The 21,738-nt window shown below is 38.8% G+C and overlaps 2 protein-coding genes across 2 annotated transcripts; one reads left to right on the top strand and one right to left on the bottom strand.

Moving 5' to 3' along the window:
• Positions 1–364: 364 nt before the first annotated feature.
• Positions 365–17,550, bottom strand: noxo1b (NADPH oxidase organizer 1b). Its single transcript, XM_053341113.1, has 11 exons — positions 17,144–17,550; positions 16,676–16,735; positions 15,534–15,641; positions 15,320–15,421; positions 15,103–15,233; positions 13,816–13,875; positions 9,314–9,318; positions 2,046–2,177; positions 1,822–1,929; positions 1,339–1,456; positions 365–1,046 (listed from the first exon to the last, which is right to left on the bottom strand). The coding sequence occupies exons 1-11, from the start codon at positions 17,333–17,335 to the stop codon at positions 365–367; spliced, it is 1,698 nt and encodes a 565-aa protein (XP_053197088.1). The 5' UTR covers positions 17,336–17,550.
• Positions 17,551–17,721: 171 nt separating this feature from the next.
• Positions 17,722–21,533, top strand: atpaf2 (ATP synthase mitochondrial F1 complex assembly factor 2). Its single transcript, XM_053341806.1, has 8 exons — positions 17,722–18,097; positions 18,186–18,230; positions 18,464–18,612; positions 19,055–19,152; positions 19,555–19,635; positions 19,762–19,874; positions 20,094–20,209; positions 20,769–21,533. The coding sequence occupies exons 1-8, from the start codon at positions 17,989–17,991 to the stop codon at positions 20,904–20,906; spliced, it is 849 nt and encodes a 282-aa protein (XP_053197781.1). The 5' UTR covers positions 17,722–17,988; the 3' UTR covers positions 20,907–21,533.
• Positions 21,534–21,738: the final 205 nt, after the last annotated feature.

Genomic DNA, 21,738 nt, shown 5'->3' with positions numbered 1-21,738 from the left:
TCTACTAATATGACAAAGTCACATACCTTTTTCTGTACTTGCTCCTTCTATTGCTTCATTGAAGCTACGTAATTATACTGAGTTAAATATTCAAACCTATGATGCCATTTTTAATACTCTATTTGATCAAATGTAAATTTGTGACATAATTCAGTATATTTATCTCTCTTGTCAATCATTGATATGACAAAAATCAAATTTTTTTAAAGCACATTTGATTGATTGACCCATGTAAAGATCTGTGGAGTTAAATAGGTTAAATATTAATGTGAATGAATCAAAAAGACTTTAATAAACAAAAGACTCTCATTAAGAATATAATATTGTACAGTATTTACGACATAAAGTTCTAGCCTCTAACTCCCTAGCGGCTGTGGATGGTCTCCGGCTGGATCTGAAGCCGCGTCTTGGTGGCCAGAGCTGCCTTGCGGGTCATGGTGGTGCAGCGGTTTAGGATCTCCTCGGTCTTGGGTCTGGGTGGCACCCTGGGAGCAACTGAAACAGATCCAGTGCTGTCAGTGCTAGTGTTGGAGCCGCGACGGTCAGAGAGGCTGAGATCAGCACTGCTGCCACCACTTTCACTGACATTAGACTGGTGTGAGGCTGCAGGTCGGCCAGTGCTCTTCTGGTGCTGTGCATCATTTCTTAAACTTGAGGACGATTCACTGCCTGAGGAGAAGCTGGAGAAGCTGGAGTCTGTGCTTGTGTTGCTCATGCTGCGAGCGCGGCCATCTGTGGTTGCCGCGTTTTGCTCAGCCTGGGTTGGCAGACCAGTCTGGCACCAGGTCTCAGAAAGAACATCGAGGGATCTTGATTTTTGGAGATTCCCATGCACATCTGCCTCACCTCTGGATGGACCTGCAGAGTCTTGTGGTGGCGTATTTTCATTGTTGATGCTTGGAGGATAAGAAGACTGAAGTTCTCTGCTGGTAGCCAGGTTCAGGGTGGAACTATGTAGCTTTCTCTGCAAGCTGTAGAGGCCTGCGCGAGGGTTGTTGTATGGTTGCAGGTACATGGAGGGTATGTAACCTGCCTTGCCATTGAATCTGAAGAGAGGATAACAAGTAAAAGAGTTTGAGGTTACTTAAACCCATAAAACACAATTAACAGTATATAGACAAAAATAACACAAAGATTGAGTTTTGTAATAAGAAATATTTGATACTGCTGAGAACTATACTTCAACTCTTTAATACATCTCCCCTTCTAACTCTACTGACACCAGTATTTGGTGTGTTATATTTGCATGCACAGACAACAAAGAACCACTGTTTTAAAAACAATATTCCCTCTTCATCGTCTATTGTTTTGCAGTGCAGACAGACAAGATAGGGATACCTGATAAGCCACCAGCCGTTGTCAGACTTCCTCAACACCTCCACCACAGAGCCAATGGACACAGCTACCTCGTCATCCTTCTTAGTTGAATAACTCCTCACAGCACAGTACAGGGCACCTGCAGGCCACAACCAAGAAACAAGATCAAACAACAAGCTTATTTACAGCTAAAATCTTTCTTGGGGCATGTTGTTTTTTTAAGGGCAAATACACAAGTTGTATTTATAATATCACACAGTTTTGTAGACGGGAATGAGTACATGAAACTTCCAATGGTTAGAGAGCACTCCCTAGTGTTGGTGTTTTGTAACAACCTGCCTTCACAGTAAGATGTTAACAATATCTGTCTCGCATGCCTTGGCACCGTTACTGCCAAATGATGCCAAATATCAGGCACATAAAAAGTACCGCTATCAACTAATGGTATTTGCACATTCCTTCTTGCAGATTGAAATTGAACTGTGACAACAACAAATATCATACCTCCCAGCTGGAACCCGTTGTCATCATCTTCCTCTTCTTCGCATACCTCCAGGTACGGAGCAGGAAACCAAGCCAGACACTTATCCTCATTCTCCACCAGCCACCAACCTGACAAGGAAGATGAAACATACTTTCAGCATAACAGAAGTGAGTGTGAAGTTGACTGAAAGTTCAGAGAAAAAGTTTTGTAAATGTTTTTTTTTAATGATTTCTATAGTACTGACCTGCAGGATCCTTGATCAGGACATCAACTTTCTCATCCAGGGCAACTTTAAATGGACGATTCTTGGTGTCCTTTGTCTCATAAGCACCCACACAGCGGTAAGTCTGAGTGACGAACGGGTGACTGACGCTGCCTGCATGATGGCGGGTAACGCCTCCCTCTCCTCCACCTGACCCATCAGCCAAATCCTCTGACAGCAGGATCATGATGCTGCGTGAGAAAAATGGTATCTTGAAAATGTTTTTTTATCCAATCATCAAAAACTTCTATCAACCCCAACAGAAAGCTGACATGAGCTCCACCACAGACTGCAATACCTGTTCTTAGTGAAATCTGCCTGCAGGTCATGGTCTTTGGGCATAAAAAACTGTGTGACTTCTGAGCTCTGAGTCACGGTTTGGTCGCATTTCAGCAGCTGGTTGCAGTAGCTCTCCAGGAACTTCATCCGTTGGACAGATCGCTTGGATCCTTTCTGGTTGCGGCCGCTCCTCCTGGCCTTGCCTGGAGAGAGGAGGGGAGAACATTATATTTGTTATACACTATATTTGTACAGCCTTTTTTCTAGAATTGGGTATAGATAAAATATTTGCACAGCATAATTCAGACTGAGAGGATGTATGAGTTTACTAAAAAAAACTAAAAAATCATGGAAAAAATTTAGAAATATATTAAAGCTTCTCTAATGGTCTTCTTCTGTTTTCAATATCACAGTGGGAACAAGTAAAATCAAATAATTAAACAGTTGAAATAATCTTACCACTAAATTTCGGGATCACTCTGTCTTTCTTCTGAAAAGAGTTCATGTGAGGGAACCTCTTTTTCAGCTGCCTCTGTTTTAAAAGAAACAAAAGGTGTTATTATTCAAAACATCCAATATTAAACCAGGTTAATCCATCCATATCTTTAATTAGACTTACATGACATTTTTTAAAATCCTGGAAGGACCTGTAAATGATCACTTCTGTCTCGTCAGACCACATCACAGATATCATGAACATCTGTGGAGTTGAGGAAAATAATACAGGATGAGAAACAGCCCAGATCACAAAGCATCTTTAATGTAAAAAAAAAAAAAGGTAATACAATTCAATAAGAAAATGAACGGCTGAAATCACTCACCTTGAGTTTTGGTGTGTCCCTGAGGACGGCTCCAATGATGCGAGCACTGATTACAAAGCGCTGTTCACCCGTCATCATGCGCACCTTGGTGTGTCAACTAGTAAGATAAATAGGCTACCTGTTATGGTATTGCTGCCGACTGAATTTTTAGAGCTGATGGTTGCGGTTAATATAGGGTTCACCGCAGGGCGGAGTCAGGGCTTAAGAAAAGAATGCAAAAATCTGAAGGCGTGGACTTTCTTTGTGTGTGTGTGTGTGTGTGTGTGTGTGTGTGTGCGTGCGTGTACGTGTGTGTGTGTGTGTGTGTGTGTTTGGATAAAGTGTACAGATTTACCAGAGATGAGCTCACGTAGAGAATGCAGTAATGCAGAAAGCCCTGAAGAGCACGTGATATGCACCCATTCAGTTTGACAGGACACGTGCCTTAAAATATTTGAGATGAAATGGCTTCATAAATTGTTCAATTTTAGTGTATTTTTTTTTTACCAACCTCGATAGTATAGTGTACAGTCTTTGTTTAATTCTGCCCACTACATACGCATTTTAAATGACTTCAAAATGTCTATGTTTAGACGTTAGCTGGCATCAGTGTTTCTTATCTAGTTTCTTATCAAGTAATTAACACTAGTATTAGTTTGTTGTCCTTTGCAGTTATTAAAATGTAACTTTTTTCTTTTTTTAACTATGTTTTGCAGTAGCAGTTTTACTAAATTCAAACTGGCATAGGGATTTTAGTGTTGTCTTGAAAGTTGCATGAAAGCAAGATAAAGAACTACTAAACAAACAATCAAATAAAAAGAGGGAGAGGCAAAGGTGCAGCAGCCACTGCAGCAGAGTCAGCCAGAGCAGAGCAAGAGACAAACTGCAAGCTCCGACCAGGACCACCGGTTTCACCTGTGAAAGTGTGAATACACAGCAAGTTCCAGTTCAACTGCATTTTTATGCAAACATTTGCATAAATGTTTGTAATGTCTGGATTGCCCTTGTCTTGTGATAATTTGAGATGCCCTGTCTTTGTCTTCTACATATTCCAAAAACAGGTTACTTAATTAGCCATAGGCCTAAAGGGCGGTCCAGAGGTTTTTTCTCCAGACTGACCATTTGTTAAAAACTAGTTATAGATGAGGGGTCAGTGCTGATTATGATATGATCTAACAGGAGCATATAAATAGAAAACAGTAAAAGACCCAGAATTGACTTCTGTGAGCCCCTATGAGCAGCAATGATGTCAGGTATCTGCTCAATTACACTAATCAAACCAAAAATAAGAAATGCAAACCAAAAGGAAAAGTTGGAAAATTTTCTGTTGCAGTTTGTGTTGTTTTCTCCACTCTTACATTGTAAGAGACCCAATAAACTCCATAAATAACTCAGTTCCTCTATTGGTCAGTCACTTCCTGCACTTTCATAATAAAAACATTTTTGCACGTGCACCACTTCGTATGTGTCATCTGGCAGCAATATCCTTTATCAGCAACTAGTGTGGAGAGCTTAGTGTGTGTGTGTGTGTGTGTGTGTGTGTGTGTGTGTGTGTGTGTGTGTGTGTGTGTGAGTGTGTGTGTGTGTTGAGGCTGACCAAACAGGTAAGAGGATGCATGTGTGTGGGAGGAGAGCAGGTGTTTCTTCAAAGTGAGGATTGCAGGAGAGATTCAGAGTCAGTGGGGGTTATCCCAATCATTCATCAGGATGGACATGGGTGTGGAGTCTTCTGAAGTGATGCCAGGTTTTTATCACTCTCATACCCATGCATGCACACACACTCACTCACTCACGTAGCATTAAGCTGTAAAAGGTCAGGACTGTCTAGCTTTGCGTATGCCCGGTGAAGATGTCAACACTTGAGTGTAAAGCCCCATTAATGTTTCCCACATTAAGCAAGAGGACTGTGCACTTTCGTTTTTGTGTTGGTACAGAGCGGGCACACAGAGAAATACAAGAAATGTACAGTATGTGGGCACAAAACACTTTTAAACACACAAAAACATACACACATACTTGCAAAGCTCATGCACACAACCATAGTTCAGACATGCTTCCTCATAAAGCATATTCATGGCATGAGAATGGTATCTGATATGCCTGAATGATGACACTCATTAGAGGCCCTACATTTAGTGCTCGAGATCATAACCACTCAAAAAAAATGCTGAATTAGTATTTCTAGAGAAAAGTTGAGGCTTAGTGAATGGGAGATGAGTGATATACACTAGTGTAACAATGTTTGAATCAATCCATTGACTGAGGTCTTTATGCTCCAATATCAACTTCACCTGAGCAGAATGTCATTGGGAAACATGATTGCTGGATGTCTTCAGGGCATATGTTCAAAGCAGCAGTCATCTGTGAGTAAAGAGCACTAAACCTCCAAAATACACAAAGCTAGGCCACCTCAAGTCTCTCACAAAGGCGAATTTGTTATTGTTATTATCACAGTTCTTCCTCCAAATAAAAGTTTCATTTAAGAGGATAAGAAGGGATTACTTAAGATATGCTTGAGTTAGTCTGGTTTCAAACAAAACATCTAATACATCTTTATAGAATACCAGTAAGTACTCAATTATTCTAGTTGTCATCTGTCAAAGAAAGACCAAAGCCAAAAATGTGTTAGTCTGTCCCTCAATACTTCCCCATGTCTTCCTACTGATCTTTAAAAGCAAAGCAGCTCACAAATATAAAGCTTCTTTTTTTCTTTTTCTTTTTAAAGGTTTTATGATTTCCTTTAAGAGATGTGCACTGTAGTTTTTAGCAGACAAAATAACTTCATTTTTTGGGGAATATTTTCACACGTGGATGGATACACGTGAGCAAGACAATGGTAATGCTCATGGTAATGAAATAAGTAAGTAAGTTTTGGATAATGATGATGTAAAAAATTGCATATGACATGAAATATTATCTGTACTGAACAACAAGTTAATGATGCTTTATTTATTTAATTTTATTTAATTATAGACAGACTTAAGTCATTTTGAGTGTGAGTGTGATTCAGAATTAGTTTTTTTAAAAAGACAAACAGCAGTGAGTACTGTTACATCCCAAACAAATGAGAAACTTAGCATAATAGGCAATAACAAAAGAACTGTCACACGCCCCAGCTCATTTACATAACAGGCTCATAATATTAACATCTCAGAACAATGAACAATAGTTGTTGTTGAAACAGTTGTTATTTCAATTTGTGGAGTCATCTGTCAAAAAGTGCTCTTTCATTTGTAGACATGCAGTCCTCTGGCATTAATACACAGTTGCCAGGATTTTTTTATGCTCACAGATAAAAACTGTCATGAGTATTTTTGAGGATGAGCTCAGAATGTAATCATGCTATGGATCTCTGTTTCATTAGAGTTTCCCACATTGCACGACACACAGTACAATTTCGTTTGATTTTGACTGGCTTGACAATCACCTCTTTGTTTGGCCAACCCAGAAATGACAATAGACAATGGAAATGTGAGGGAAATGGTCCAGGTGCATGTCTCACAGCTTTCATTTTCATCTATCTCTGCTCAGCATTTACAGGAATATGAGTAAATATGCACTGGCTGATTATGGCACATATCACACCTGACAGATTATTTTGAATGTTTTGAGTGTGAATCAAATTACAAGTCAATCAAATCTTATATTTGTATGTCACCTGGCCGTATCCATTTTAATTTAACAATAACTTATATAATAATATAATAATTTTAATCCCAAACAAGAAAAAATAAGGAAAAATATTTTATTTTCACCTTTACTGGAACGAGTAAACTAGATCATTTTCTAATTTGTATGACATGCACTTTATGAGTTACACTATAGTTTTGTTATCAGAGCAGAAGGGGGAAAACACAAAATCCACAGATGTGGACGTGACATGTAGCACAATTTATGACCTTCCACAGAATCAGAACGTGGATTGTCCGGAAACTAGAGGAAATAATAAAAACAAGCATTTATGGTCTTACACATGATGTGGACCAAAGGTGCAAGCTAAGCAATCCGTCTTCAACTAAACAAACATTAAACACTCATATACATACGTAGTATGACCGTGTACTGCAGAAAAACACATCATCATCACCAGTAATAGGCGGGTCATCATTTATCAAATCAATTGTAAAACATATTGTTTTATGATGTGACTTCACTGTGGCTTGGTTAGGGTTAGACACAAACAAACACTGGAGTAGTCTCAGGGTAACATCGTGATTTGGTATAAAATAATAACTTGAAACGTGGTGAGGGGTGAAGTCATAACTACCTTACAGTTAAACAACCTTCATCATCTTTGGCCTGATTCCAGCAAAAGCAGCATCCTGCAGCAAAGTTCACAAAGTCCACTTTTTGCAGGTTAGGATCAAAGGAAAGGATAAGGAAATGATGTTAATGTTCATAGTTTCAACAAGTCATACTTCATGATTTTAATCCAAGATCCAAAAATCAAAGGAATAAAAGAAATGTGGTGAACAACAAAGAAGTTAAAAATGTAGGGATGGGGGAGGATTATCTGAAAAGGCTACATTGCCTAAAAGGAGAGGAAAAGGTTAAAATCAGAGAATGCAAGGGAGGTAAGGGAGGGGGATGGTTAAGGTAAATAGGGGTAGGGGAGGAGGAAGGTCAAGACAAAGGGTAGGATAGGCTAGAGTTTAAGGTTAAAGGTAAATGAGTGGGGGTGGGGGGTGGGGTGGTCAAGTCAAGGTCGAATAGTATTTTGCACATATACAGAACAGATAAGACATGCACTATGGATTGGATGCTGACAGGCTCTAACCAGATCTAACCAGCCACCAAGGCCAACACCTAGGGGCTCTGCCAGGGATTTTGGGCCCCATGAAAAGACATTACATTGGGCCCTACTGCCAGGCACAGGCTGCTCCAACCATGCACAAATTCAAAGCTTTAAAAAAACTCTACCTGTGTGAGCTCTCTTATAGTCCAATACTAACTGTACAGTATTTACTGACATTGAGCTGTGAAAATATAACACTGTGCAGACATGCATGAAAATATTCTGCATACAGTGGAATTCACTATTGATGCAAGCTGATACCCTCTATAAGTAGTAAGTCGTTTACAGTCTATATGTAATCTTAATAGTAAAATTCTTTAATGGAAAATCCTCTTAATATGAATGAATAAGATAAACATAAATATAAATGAACCTCTTCAATTAAAATAAATTAATATTATCATTAACAATTAACATTAACATATCATTGATAAATAATAAATGATAACAGGTAAATTAAAAAAAATAACATATGTTCTATTAACTTTTTAGGGCCTCTGTCAGCCATGGGCCCTTAGAATGGTCCAAAAATGTGTCATCTTATATAGATATCTCTCCGGCTCATAATTACTACAGCCACTAAATGGTGTCTATCAGGCAAACGTAAATAAAAAAGTTGTTTTTGGCAACAGGCTTTACAACCCATAGTAATGAGCCTACAGGACAGGCTCCATAGGAAACACTGCAAGGAATCCACAGGTGTGCTTTTCACAGTAAACCTGCAATATAATGGAAAAGCTGCTAACTGATGCTATTTTACATATTTTTATATCATAACATCTTAATTAATTTATTAAGTAAACATTAATACTTTTATAACTGGGACTTCTTGAAGACGTGACTCAATGGTGCCGGTGATTTCAATCATCCACAGAAGAGGTGGAGTTAGTAGATAAGAGTTCACAGTTGAGAAGTTTCAAACTGACTGTTATCAATAGATGACGGAAATGGGCAGTAGTAAACAAACTAGTGATTGTAACTGTTGAGCTACTGCCGGGAAACCAGTGCTTTGTCCACTGTAATACACACATGCACGCACGCATGCACACACACACACACACACACACACACACACACACACACACACACACACACACACCCACACACACACACACATTTATCGGCAGTTGTCATACTGTACCTGGTACACCCTTGAAAGGCACTTCAGTCACCAAAAACATAATAGGCAAGGCTCAATTCAACTCACTCATATGATCCACAGTTCTTCTATACTTGATTAATATTTCATTTTGCACATGTATCTATTTGTTTAAGATTCTCATAATTCTTAGTTAAACATTAAAACAAAGACTGACCTGTCAAAACAACATTTTTGTGTTCCACCCATATTCTTTTATGTGTGGTGTTATAAAAACCAACCCTTCTAATGTTGAAGTCCTCTGTAATCCTTTATAAAACCTCTATAATAATCCAAGCCATCCATCTCTGATTCCACCTTAATTTGGTTTGACAGTCCACAGACTAGCCAGTTTGTGCGTGCGAACTCTCTGTCTCTGCAGGTGTGCCTTTACATTTTTCTCTTTTTAGGCATTCATTCATTAGCATATGCTCTAATTTCTTTATATATTTCGTAAACCTGCAAAAGAAATATCGTTAACAGGCTGTGCATTACTGTTTTAAAAAGATGGTTTAGATAATGTAGACATTAAGTGTGGCTCTCTTTTCCTCTTCAAAACAGATAACATGCATGATGTCACAAGGAAGATACACTGATTTATGAATGAGTCATCTTTTTCTGGAGTGTATGCTCACACACATCACAAGTGAAGTGCTTACCTGTTATTGAGCAACTTAAATTCCAACACAACTTGAACTGAGAGTCACAGTTTGCTAACTTAAAATAATGTAATTGTAGTGCTTTACCTAAATATACAGTTCATATTCTGAAAAATTGTTTCAATAACTGCTTCTGAGAAAAAGTTAGAAGTAAAACCAAACTTGAATATACTCTAACTAAACACAAGGTAGAGCTAAGGCTGCTGGGAAAGTCATTCATTTAGGTGCTTGGACAGATACAATTTTGATCTGATCTGATATCTGTACCAAACGTATCACCAATCCATCAATAGTTGAAAATGTCGAAAATGTTCCCTCGTAACCACAAATGTCAACTTTATGGTTCTAGAAGTAAAGTCAGGGAACCATGCTGTACAAACCTCAGTGACAATCCATCTAATAGTGGAAATGAAATGATCAAGGTGGTAGATTAGACCTTTAGAGTTATGTGCTATGTTGGCTAACACTAACTCATCACATTCCATAAAAAACATGTAAAATTTTTTGAGGCTGTAACTCATCACGGAAACTGGGCTGCTAGATTCCACAGATGATTTCCTGATTGCAAGACTATTATCTTTTCTTCAGTCATCTTTGTCTATTGTTGGCATGTTTTTGGCAAGGAACCAGCAGGGCACGTACCCAAAATAAATTGTGAAATGAAACGTGAGGCAAAGATGGACTTTTGATTAGTTCCCAATTTACGGATAATGCCACTCCTATTTTTTTGACATAAAATAAATGTAATCTCAGATATTATATTAGAGCAGTAAAGCAGTAAAATAAATATGTTTTGTTTGAGTATATGGATCCTGATTGTTGATCATGTTGTTGTGCTGCTGCCAAGTCAGGTTTTTATGAGCTTACGGTTGCAGCCTGGCACCACATCATTATTTTAAGGTGTCACATGCTTTTCACCGCCAAGCCTTCATACAAATAAAAGCTAAGCTAAGTCAATCATTGTTGAGACAAATTGAATCTGATTGGCCCGGCATCTGTCTAAACAGGATCATTCATTTATCTAACAGCATGACTCCTCTTTGCTGCCATCTACAGGCCAGATTTTTGACCCACTAGCGATAAGTATCTTGGCCTCATTTCACCTCTTACTCATCCATCCTGTAGTTTGTCTTGCTTAATTAAAGGTTTGACAGGTGATTTTGACACCACCACGTTTTGTGCCAGTGGAACATCCACATTCTTTCATGTCACCAACACAATGTTATTATTTATAGTAAATGACCTAGATTCCAGTGTGGTTCACATCATCAACACGTGAGTCCTCTGACAAACAGATGGGTGATAATTCAGGGGGAAAACCAGCGTAGCTTGACCCATACAGTGAGGGGATCTGGTGACACTTTGTCATCTGTGTCTGCACATATCATGTATACTTTTTTTGATAAATGTAACTGATATATTCACACATACTGTAAATTGCAGTTCACTTCCTTCTTTTTTTTTCATTTTTTCTTCCTTTAAGGGATTAGGTCAAAAAGACCAGAAGCCTACTGATTATCTGGCTATTCTTTATATTTCCTAGTACCTTATACTACAATTCTTTTTTCTGTTCCATCTTGAGTTCTTTCTTGTTTACACATCAGTTAGGTAAAACAGAATATAGCCCAAAAATGTGAGTATGTACAGTATGTATAGTATGTATAGTATGTATAGTATGTAGGTATGTACATGATGTATTTCTGGTATGTTGTTTTTGTTTTTATAACACATATTGTTACATTGTTGCAACTACCTATTTATTACATGTTTTCTTTATATTATTATATGTAGCACTGCCCTGTGTCCAAGACTAATTTCTCCCACAAGAGACTTAATAAAGAAACCTTAACCTTAACCTTTGACTGAAGATGGGGGAAGGGTTTCATACTCCGCAGCCTGGTAGAAATGGTGGTGTCCATCACGTTTGATTGTGACCCTCAGAGGACATGAGCCTGTGGAAAACCTAAAAAGCAGAGCTAGTTGTATCAGTTGTTTTTTTTAAAATTTACTGGTATATGCAGGAACAGTTCATCATTGTCAACATAGTAACAGATTTATAACAGATTTTATGATTAGTTCACATTGAGTCAAATTTCTGCACAAACCGTAACTGCTGTAAAAGATTTTGTCATATTTAGGCCAATGCAAGAGTGAAGAATTCGCATTTGTCAAGTAAATATGTGCACCATCATAACCTTGTTGCTTCTTGTGTGTGTGCACTGTTTGCAACATTTATTGTACGCCTCTTACTTTCAACTCTATGCCAGTTATAGCAGAAGATCATACACAGCAGAGGGCAGTGCAGGGTAAAAAGTGACAGTCTCATCATCAACCAGGAGCAGCATGGAGCTTCCTGTAACCTAATGGATGAACTCATTTTTTCTACAGTTTGATAAACATATACTGTATATAATGTAGTGTGTTTAGGTCTTATAGTGAGCAGATTATGTAATAATACACATGCAGAAATATTCTTAAAAAAACATAAATATATTAGTCAGACAAGTAAGACACAGCATAGGATGTTTTGATATGATTTCTTTTTTTTTTCTTCAAATCCATAATCCATTCTTTACAATCACACCATCAATCAAATTCAAGCTTATTCTCAAGCAAACACACATTGGATCTGTTATAATACAACTCTGATAAGATTTAAAAAGATGGCACCATCACATGGGAAGGGAACATGATTAGGGAGGTGAGTGTTGTTGGTTTTTTTTTTTCTTCCATAGGCAATTTAACAAAAATATTTCCTTTAATGAAGATAGACTCTTTTTTTTTCATATACTATAAGGATAGAATAAAATTTTTGTCTCTGAAACTGAAGGTTTATGTTTGGAGAGTGCTATGTTGAAAGTGTTGCATAGTCGAGGAGACGTAGATGTAAGGGGGTCTTAGTTTAAAATGACACATAAGGAGTAAAAAGCTCTTTGTTTATTTCAGAGTGCAGATCTGGGTAAAAAATACTTTCTTTTTGAATACTTTTTAGGATTGTTTTGGCTCTAAATGCTCCACACAGTCAAACTCATTAAAACTAGTTAAAAAGCTTGTTTTTTGTGTGTGTGTGTTTTTTTTTTAGTTGTTTTTTTTTTTAAGATACAGCTTGACCTGCCACCTTGAAGCTCCTGTCCTGGGGGGGGGGGCATGTGAGTGTAAAATCCTGACTGCAAGCATTAGTAACTTATAGTCCGTCTTTGTGCAAAATGTAACTCAATAGAACAAGATCCACAGCAATCACATGTGATAATAATTTCCCAAGCAGGTTTATGAACGCGGAGGAAAAAGCTTGTTTTGTGTGTCTCTCACATCGCGGCCTACCACTCTGTCCATCATTTAGAGTGAAATAACAAAATATCCTCTCGGCAGGCAAACAAAGAACAAGCTTAGCTTTAAAAAAATACTGTCTTTCTAGCTTATGGGCTGATTAAAGCTCCAATCCTAAAACCTGAAGAGCCCTAATCATTAAACCCAAGCTTCTCTCTTGCTTTTCCTCCACAAAAGACTTGGTTATCTTTAGAGATAGTGTTTATAGGAGCAGACTCCTCATAGGAATCCTTGTCCAACAGCTGTCAAATGCTGTTCATTCCGCATATGCTGGATGAAAGCTAGAAAACGTTTCTGGTTGCAAAACAAGAAGGGGAATTCCCAACTTAGCAACTTAGCTTATAAAGTGTCTCGAGATACTGTGCCAAGCGTTTGTTTTTGTTGTTGTTTTTTTGTGTGTTTTTTTAAAAAAAAACAGACATTAAAACAAATGAAGAAAGGGTTACACTACAGGAACCACACCCAGTCTCTCTGCTGCTGGTTCTAACTTTACAGGCTCCAGCCAGGGAGCAGAACTGCACTTTCTTCCCCCTCATCCACACATACATTCATTTGTCCCGTTGATTCCACTGATCGATCAGCTGTCCATCCATGTGTTGAGAACATGTAAGAGTTCGCTCTCCTCCAAAGCCCAAAATCTCATCCCTAAGTTGTTCTCATTTTCCACCTCAGTAGCTTCCGCAGTCTTCTGCTTTGCCCCAAAGTCTTTGTCCATCTCAAAATTATCGACATCTGCGATGCCGGCCGGGGTCACCGGAACTCATAGATGGCTGCGCTGTGCTCGGGAACGTGGGTGAGGTTTAGAGACTGGTACCTGTGGTGCAACAACACAGGGTAATAGAATGTGTGTTAGAAGTGCACTGAATACAACAAGTCATCCTGCTAGAAACTCAATGCAAGCAGGTACATGGTGTATAGGTATGTTTGCACACTGTTCCATGAACACCATTTGCCATTTACTAAAATTTGGCAATGCGCCCATTGACGCATCTACTTATTCAAGTGGCTCATCAGGACAGGTTAGAACAATTCCAGACGCTCATCTATAGTTTTATGATGATCTAAAATATTTCACATTCCTCTGTTTAGAGGGAAAGGTTTTACTCATCTTAAATCTGAGTTTAAATTGTGCATTTACAGCATGAGCCAGTGCACACAAACAAAGATTGGACTTTTAGAGACATTTGAGAAGTAGAAGACATCTTGTGTCTAGCAGTTAAACATCATCCCGGATTTTTAAATCATAGAGGAGGAGTGTTTTAATGAGCTAACTGGAGAAAACATATCACACATTATTTATTATTCAGAGTATTTTTAAATATCTTAAACCATGTCTGGAAGGGAGCTTTAAAAATAATCCAAGAATGAAAGTGTTGACAAGCACGAAAAAATGGATGTTGACATCTAAAAGCCAACAGTTGCGTGAGGAACAGCATGAATTGAGGGCAAACCACAGCTTGGACTGATGCTCATTTTCATGTCATTGTCTTCCTGTTTTCTTTGCAGGGTTCACGGCAGAGATGCTAAACTACTCATAACACCGCACTAAAGTTTTACAAGTTTTCACAATGCTGAGTGTCTTGAACTTTAGCAGATTTCTGTATTAATTGCCAAAAGCGCGCTGGACATTAAATGCTGCCAGCGTATGACTTAAGTGCTTGCCGGATGGTTAATCATTTTCCACTTTTTGAAATATGGCATAAACTTGAGGTATTCTGCGGTCGGAGAGGGAGACAAATCTGATTCCAAATATTTGGTCGGAGGAAGGATTAAAAAAGAACAAACAAACAAAGGAATGAAATCTGAAGGTTTTTTGGAACAACAGCTGAACCATTATGTGCAGAGGGAGTTGAAAGAAATGCCAAAGAATGTCAAATAAAAATGAATACACTAAAGCAGGCGCTGGAAATGGTGTATCTTCATTGCCTCCTCAGACTTTTTCCAGCCGCTTTGGGCTTTAATCTGGCAACATTTCAGCCTACAAACAACAAAAACAAACAAACAAACAAACAAAACACATTCTTTTGTTGCGACGTGTTACCATTCAGAGCTCCTGTGATAGTAGTAGCCCTCAATTGTTGCTGTGGATTTCTGGAAGCAGATGTAGTAGAATCCAGCAAAGGAAGCTCCGCTGATGTCTTTGATTGTGTGGTCAGGGACCAGGAACTGCTCCTGAAGGGACAGACGTGATGAGCAGCAGTCCAGAGATGACAGTACAACATATCCCCAATATTTCAAGCAACTGGTGAACACCTTACCTTCCACCTCATGAAAATATAGTCAGAGTTTTTCAGATCTTCATAGTCGAAATCATCTGAGTTGAATGTCTTTGCATACTGGTAGAAAGCCTGGAACTTGCCCTTGACACAGAAAGTAAAAAAGGATCATTTCACAGTGAAGCAGCCACCTGTAGCACCCGTAGAGCCTGTGGTGCAGTTGTGCAGGTGATGAAGCAACAAGTGTTCACCCTACCCAGTGTTTACGATCCACATCCTCATCTGCGTCCCATTTCCGGGTGAGAAACGGCCTCTTTCTGCTGATGATCTCTCCGGCAAAGAACGTGGTCAGAGTTGGGTATTCCTGTGAGAGCGACCGCAACAGAGAAACAAACAGTGAGGTTTTGTTTTGTTCGCTCTGGTGTGGCCAACGTGATACACGTTGTTTTGTCCCAGTCTACTCTTTGTATGTGAAAGAATGTCACACCCCAGTGGTAAGATGGTCAGTGTTTGCAGAACAGGTGGACTGTTTGTATTGTAAAACATCAGCGTACAGTAGAAAACTCTGAACACACTTATAAAGATACTAGCTGTTTTTTGTCCATCACTTCTCATATTAGTATAATGCAAATTAGGATTTACGCTTGTTTTGCAGAAAGATGTAAATAACACAATCATTATTTTTCACAGAAATGACAGGAGCAGGGCTACATGTCAACCTTATTTCCATTATGGATTAATCTGCCAATCAGACATATTGAAAATGGTCTGTTATAATTTCCCACAGGGACATTTTCAGATGTCTTGTTTTGTCCATCCAACTGTCCAAAAACCATAGTTTCTTGCATGACATAGAAAAGCATCAAATCTTGAGAAGCAGCACACTTTTGATACTTTTTAATGACTAAAACATTTATTGGATTAGCTTAACTGTTACCAATTCATTTTCTGTCAATCAACTTATCGATTCAGCCTTACTTGAGAATTGCAATTGAATTACAGTTTAACATCTGTGATCATCTCAACCCTGCAGTACCATGTGATGGATTTTATCTAGTCTGTGACATGTGACTCTCCATACTATATTGTGGTCATTCTAGTCAGTGATTCTTAATAACCGCACATTAAGAAGCTGACATGTTATTGAAGCACACGGTCAAATGCATGCATGTGATTTAGAAAAGATTTTCTGCCATGTTCTGTGAGCTTTGTGTTGCATGTATGATTGAAGTAGAGTTAAACACTGCATACACTACAATACTAACAATAAAACTAAATAGGAAAACCCCAAGCTCGACTATACACGATTAACAGGACTCATATACAGTGTGCAGTGGACAGACACAAAGATTAAATCATTTATGTTTATGGTTTAATACAGGGAAACACTCTTCTCACCTCTGTAAGTCCTTTTATTTTAAGGTAGCCACACAAGTAGGAATCTTCCATGGTGACATGCTTTAAAAAGAAACAAACAAACAAACAGAGCAGGTTGACATTAGGTTCTGTATTAGCAGTATCATTGTGTCATATGATTTTATGAAGAGAAATATCAAATTCTAATATCCTCTCAAACAAAACATGCAGGTTTGCGAAATAATTCATACAATTACACAAGCCAAACGAGCTCATTTGGGTAATAACACTGAATAAAAACATCTGCTTGTGGTTTGAAGGGTTTGTTGGTGTACATTCCAGTAGCAGCCTATGCTACATCCAGAGCTAGCCAGGCTAGTTACTCAACGACAGGCCAGAGCTCATTGATTTTGCAGCTGTCAATCATCAGATCGCCCGTTTGACAGATCAACAAACGCCCCTGATATGACAGCTCGTCTTAACACTGAAGTATCTGCTACTAAACCCCACCTGCAAAACAACTTCCACGTCATAAGAGTTCCCTTTGCTCTTCTGGTGGCCCCTGAACTTGGACCCGCTATATAGCAGCGACGTTACAACACCGGGCTGCTGAGTGTTGATCGGCGGCGGCGGGATAAGCGAGGCCGAGGATGCGAAGGCCGCGCCCCGGGAGTCGCTGAGGTATCCAGCGGGGACAGGCATGGCTCCCGCTTCGCTGGCTGGGCACCGACCGCGGTCAATGGCCGTCTGAGCAATGGAGTCTGTCGGCGTCTACGAAGAGGCGGAGGGAAATTACAGAGGTCCTCCAACATCCAAATTCCTCCTGAATCCTCTGCAGTTTAGTTTACTAGGCGCCGAGCTCCTAGGAAAGTAGAGTGGACTTCGACGCGGCGCTGTGGGCAGCAGCATCCGCCCCTCTCATTGGCCAACTGTGTTCACCTGGCAACGATCTCCAACGCTCATTGGCTTGACTGGCGGAAGGCTTGATGGGATTTTTGGGTGTAGTTTTTTTCCCTGTTGTGTAAGGGTGTTTTGAAGCATTTCTAAAACTACAATTCCCAACAGTGACCATTACTTACGACGCAACCTGTCAAGCACAGAAGGTCACACGCGTGCTTTTAAACGCAGGAGCTGTTGTATGAGAGCTGAGAAAGAAATGTGTGTCAGTAAGTAGAAATATAGCGACTTTAAGCAGTGCAGCACAAGATAATTCATGCTTATACAAAAAGCACCAAGCCGTATAGGAATGTTGCCTCTAATTAACTAAGGGAATACTGCAAGAAACATATAGCTTAGCCTATCCACTCTTCTTAGCTAGCTTTTCTTCCAAGCATCACCTTTCCATAACTGTCGCTATGTTTAGGAGTCTTGTTAGACTTCGGAGTCGGTTTGGAAATGCCCTTTCACTCTGCAAAGAGTGCCCAACAAGTCAGCTTTCTTTGAAATACTCCACAGCAACAGCAGGTAAGATAGCTCACTTGTGTTGTAGCATTTGTTGTCTGTTTCTAACTATGCAAGCGTTGACTGGTGTGATGTGTTCTGTTGTTTCCAGAAAGAAGGAAATTTTATCAAGATGTCAGTATATCCCAAGGCGAAGGTAAGTGTTGATATTACTAGAAATAAAACTACTAGTAGTAATAAAGCAGTTCTGTAATTCATCTGTAATCAGATAGTCACAGTAATGGATAAAAGTGTTCCTTTTTGTGTAACTAGCTTTCTTTCTTTGAAATTAGCAATGGCTGAATTTGTTGTTTTTTCTCCATACTTGTATTATTCTTCCACCCAATAATTTCCCCCCATTTCTAAATGTTTTTAAATGTTTTCATTTAGGTGGTTTATATGAAATAAACCTAGACCAAAGGAAATTGAAAACTCCTGGAGGGAACTTGTTTACAGTGCCAAATGAACCCCTGGCCATTGCTGTGGCAACCGAGTGGGATGCTCAAAGAGAGACACTCAAGTTTTACACTATGCACCTGGTACGGCTAAAGCAAAGTTTTTCTTCCAGTGTTTACCGAAGAGTCTTATAGTGGAGGTGCTTGCCTTGCCTGAAATAAAGACTGCCTCCACTAATGTCAGAAGAGATTACTAAATTTTTATGAAATTAATATTATACTTATTAAGCTTTAGTGAGAAGAAACAGTGATGTGACAGTCATTAAGTAACATAACAATTTAACAATGAGAGGAGGCCATGAGAGATTTCTGACACAGAATAATGATATGTTTTAATGTATTCAATATTGCAATGTAGTGTTAGTATGTAGTAATGTAGTAATGTAGGGTTAGGGTTAGATATCCTGTTCTATGAGAGGCTTGAGGCTATGGTCACAATTTCCTCCAGTTTCATGATAATAGAAAAGGGGTTTAGACTACAAATTGAGATGACTGACAATTTAATGTTGGTGCATTCTTCCTGCAGACCACCCTGTGCAATACAGCTCTGGATAATCCCACTCAACGCAACAAGGACCAAATGATCAGTGCTGCTCTGAAGTATCTGGAGACTGACACTGTCTGGTATGTTACTCATTGATCTTTATTCAGTATTATTTTTATATTAATGGCCCTTTATCCATATATGTCCTTTTGAAAACAGGGCTTTATTCTTGCTATATTCAGTGATTTGTGCATGACTGTATAGCCAGACCTAATTTCCAACAAAACACTAATAATAATAATAATTAAGAAGAAGAATTAACAGTGAATATAACCATTGTTAATTAGAGTTAATGACTCAGATCAACAATATCCAACACAAAAGGATTGATTGATAATTATTTTCTTGACTTTATTATTGTAGAAAAAAAACAATTCACATGTTGTTAGTTGTAGATATATTCTGGTATTTTCTTACATTGTTTAAAGTCAGGTACTTGCAGTTGTTGCAAGAAATGTGAAATATGTTGATGTTTGGTACAGTTACAGGGTAGATGATCCCTATGGTTTGGTTGAGCTACAGAAGAATGAGTGGGACCCCGTGCTGCACTGGATTGAAAACAGGTAAAAGCTGCATTAGCTTTCGCCAAAGAATGGCATTAAAGCCCCTCAAATGGTAACACAGCACTTGTAAATTAAGCTACTATACTAAGCTCTTTCTTGTGTTTGTCTCCCGCAACGTCATTTCAGATATAATGTCACTATTGGCTCCTCGTCCAGTATTTTGGGTCCTGAGATCCCAGAAGCAACCAAAGACACCTTCCGGCAACACCTGAAATCATACAATTTCTGGTCCATGACAGGTAAAACATTTGTAAACTCATCCCAAATGAGCACTTTTAACAATTATTAAATTGTTCATTTGATTGTTTAGGTTGTGTTGTAATTAACAACAAAATAAAACAAACAGACAGGAAAGTAGTAAGTGTAATAGCTGTGAAGTTTAATCTCATAGGTTGGGTCAATAGCATTGTAAGTGGCTATATGTAAGATTACACAGTAATATGGTTTCTCTTGTGCAGGGCTCGAGTATGTGATCACCCAGCTGAAATCTGTTGTGCTGTCGTTTGGGATGATTGACAAACATCTGAGTGTGGAGCAGGCTGTTTTGCTCTCCAGACTGGAGGAGGAATACCAGGTATGAGAATGGCAGTATGGTTTTCCCATCAACTTTTTACATATTTGTCCAATGGAATGTCTTTTTTGAGACCTTAGTCAATATTATTAGTAGCGTCTCTCCCATGTATGATGCTGTTATTGTTACTTCTTGTTTCCCATAAATCCAAATATGTCTCATGCAAAAGGATTCTTTGCCTTTTCAGTCAGGGTTTTAATGAAGAGCATAAAAAACATATTGGAAATGTTTTTTTCTGTTATTCTGTCCCCCATCTGTATTTGTCAGGCATAAAGTTTGCTTTATTTGCTTTGGAGAAACAGCACCCTCTTCTGTTCTCATATTATTTCCCATGAAATCTAATTCTGGCAGCACATAATGTACAATGCAGGGTGGAGGCTGACCGCTCCTCTGAGGCCTTGCTTCTTTTATCTTTACAAATGACTTTAGATGTAATGTATTCCTTCATTGCTGCATGAAGTGCCCTCACTGATGAACAACATGTTGGATCTGCTGCTCTTTATGTGGACAGTCAGAAGTAATTATCTGTTTATTCCTCTGATATGTTTTTTCTCTTTCACAGATTCAGCGCTGGGGAAACGTGGAGTGGGCTCATGACTACGACATGTATGAGCTGAGGGCACGGACTGCTGCCGGGGCTCTTTTCATTCAACTCTCATCTGAGAGTTCAACTGTCAAACGCAAACTAATGCAGGACTGAGAAGCTCAAACATAAAACTCTTAAAAGGCACGCAACACATCTGCCCCCCAAACTGAGAACACCATAAACACCTCCAGCTTATCCATGCTTCTTCTACATCCATGCAGACAAACACAACACACCCTGTTTGTTCTATTTAGCAAATGACAGCTGTTCTGTGTGTGTGATCTGTTATAGAGTCATCTCACTCCCGTAAAACACATTGGCTGTCATTTTTGCAGTGTTAATATGCAGCAGCTGCCAAGTGTGACACCCCTCACTGAGTTTCCAGTCGGTTCTCAGTCATCCGTGACATTTTGGACACTGCGTATGCTTTCAAGAGAATGGTGACTAATGTTGTTTTCTGTTTGGTGGCGGAATGTTAATGCCATGCCTGCTTTCTCTGTCTGCGACATTTGAATATTGCAAAGTGAATATGCTATCCTATCAGCACACTGTCCACACCAACTGTGCTGTATGCATGGTGTTTGGAAACGGTATACTTCATGTGAAAAACAAATCACTTGCATTTGGTGGAACGATATACTGTATTTCATACTGTATTTAAGATTGTCATTTATTTTTCTGTGTAATTTGACATTTTTGTGTGGTAATTATTGAACAATTAAATGCTGCACAGGTATAGTCTTCATCAGTATCCTCCCAGTGGTCTTTTTTAATTGGCAAAGCTCAGTGTTCTGTTTTTTTATAGTTGAAATGGATCATAGAAATGTACAGAATTGCATTATCTGACTCCTCATTGTGTTTCTTTTCCACAAGTTCCACAACTCATACATATGTCAGAAAAGTTTATTGAGAATTAAAACATAAACATTCATAACATTTTACAAAT

This window comes from Scomber japonicus, chromosome 20, assembly GCF_027409825.1.
Source record: "Scomber japonicus isolate fScoJap1 chromosome 20, fScoJap1.pri, whole genome shotgun sequence".
Taxonomy (NCBI): Eukaryota; Metazoa; Chordata; class Actinopteri; order Scombriformes; family Scombridae; genus Scomber; species Scomber japonicus.
Note: the sequence above shows the minus strand (reverse complement) of the source record. Positions and strands in the feature narration are given on the sequence as shown.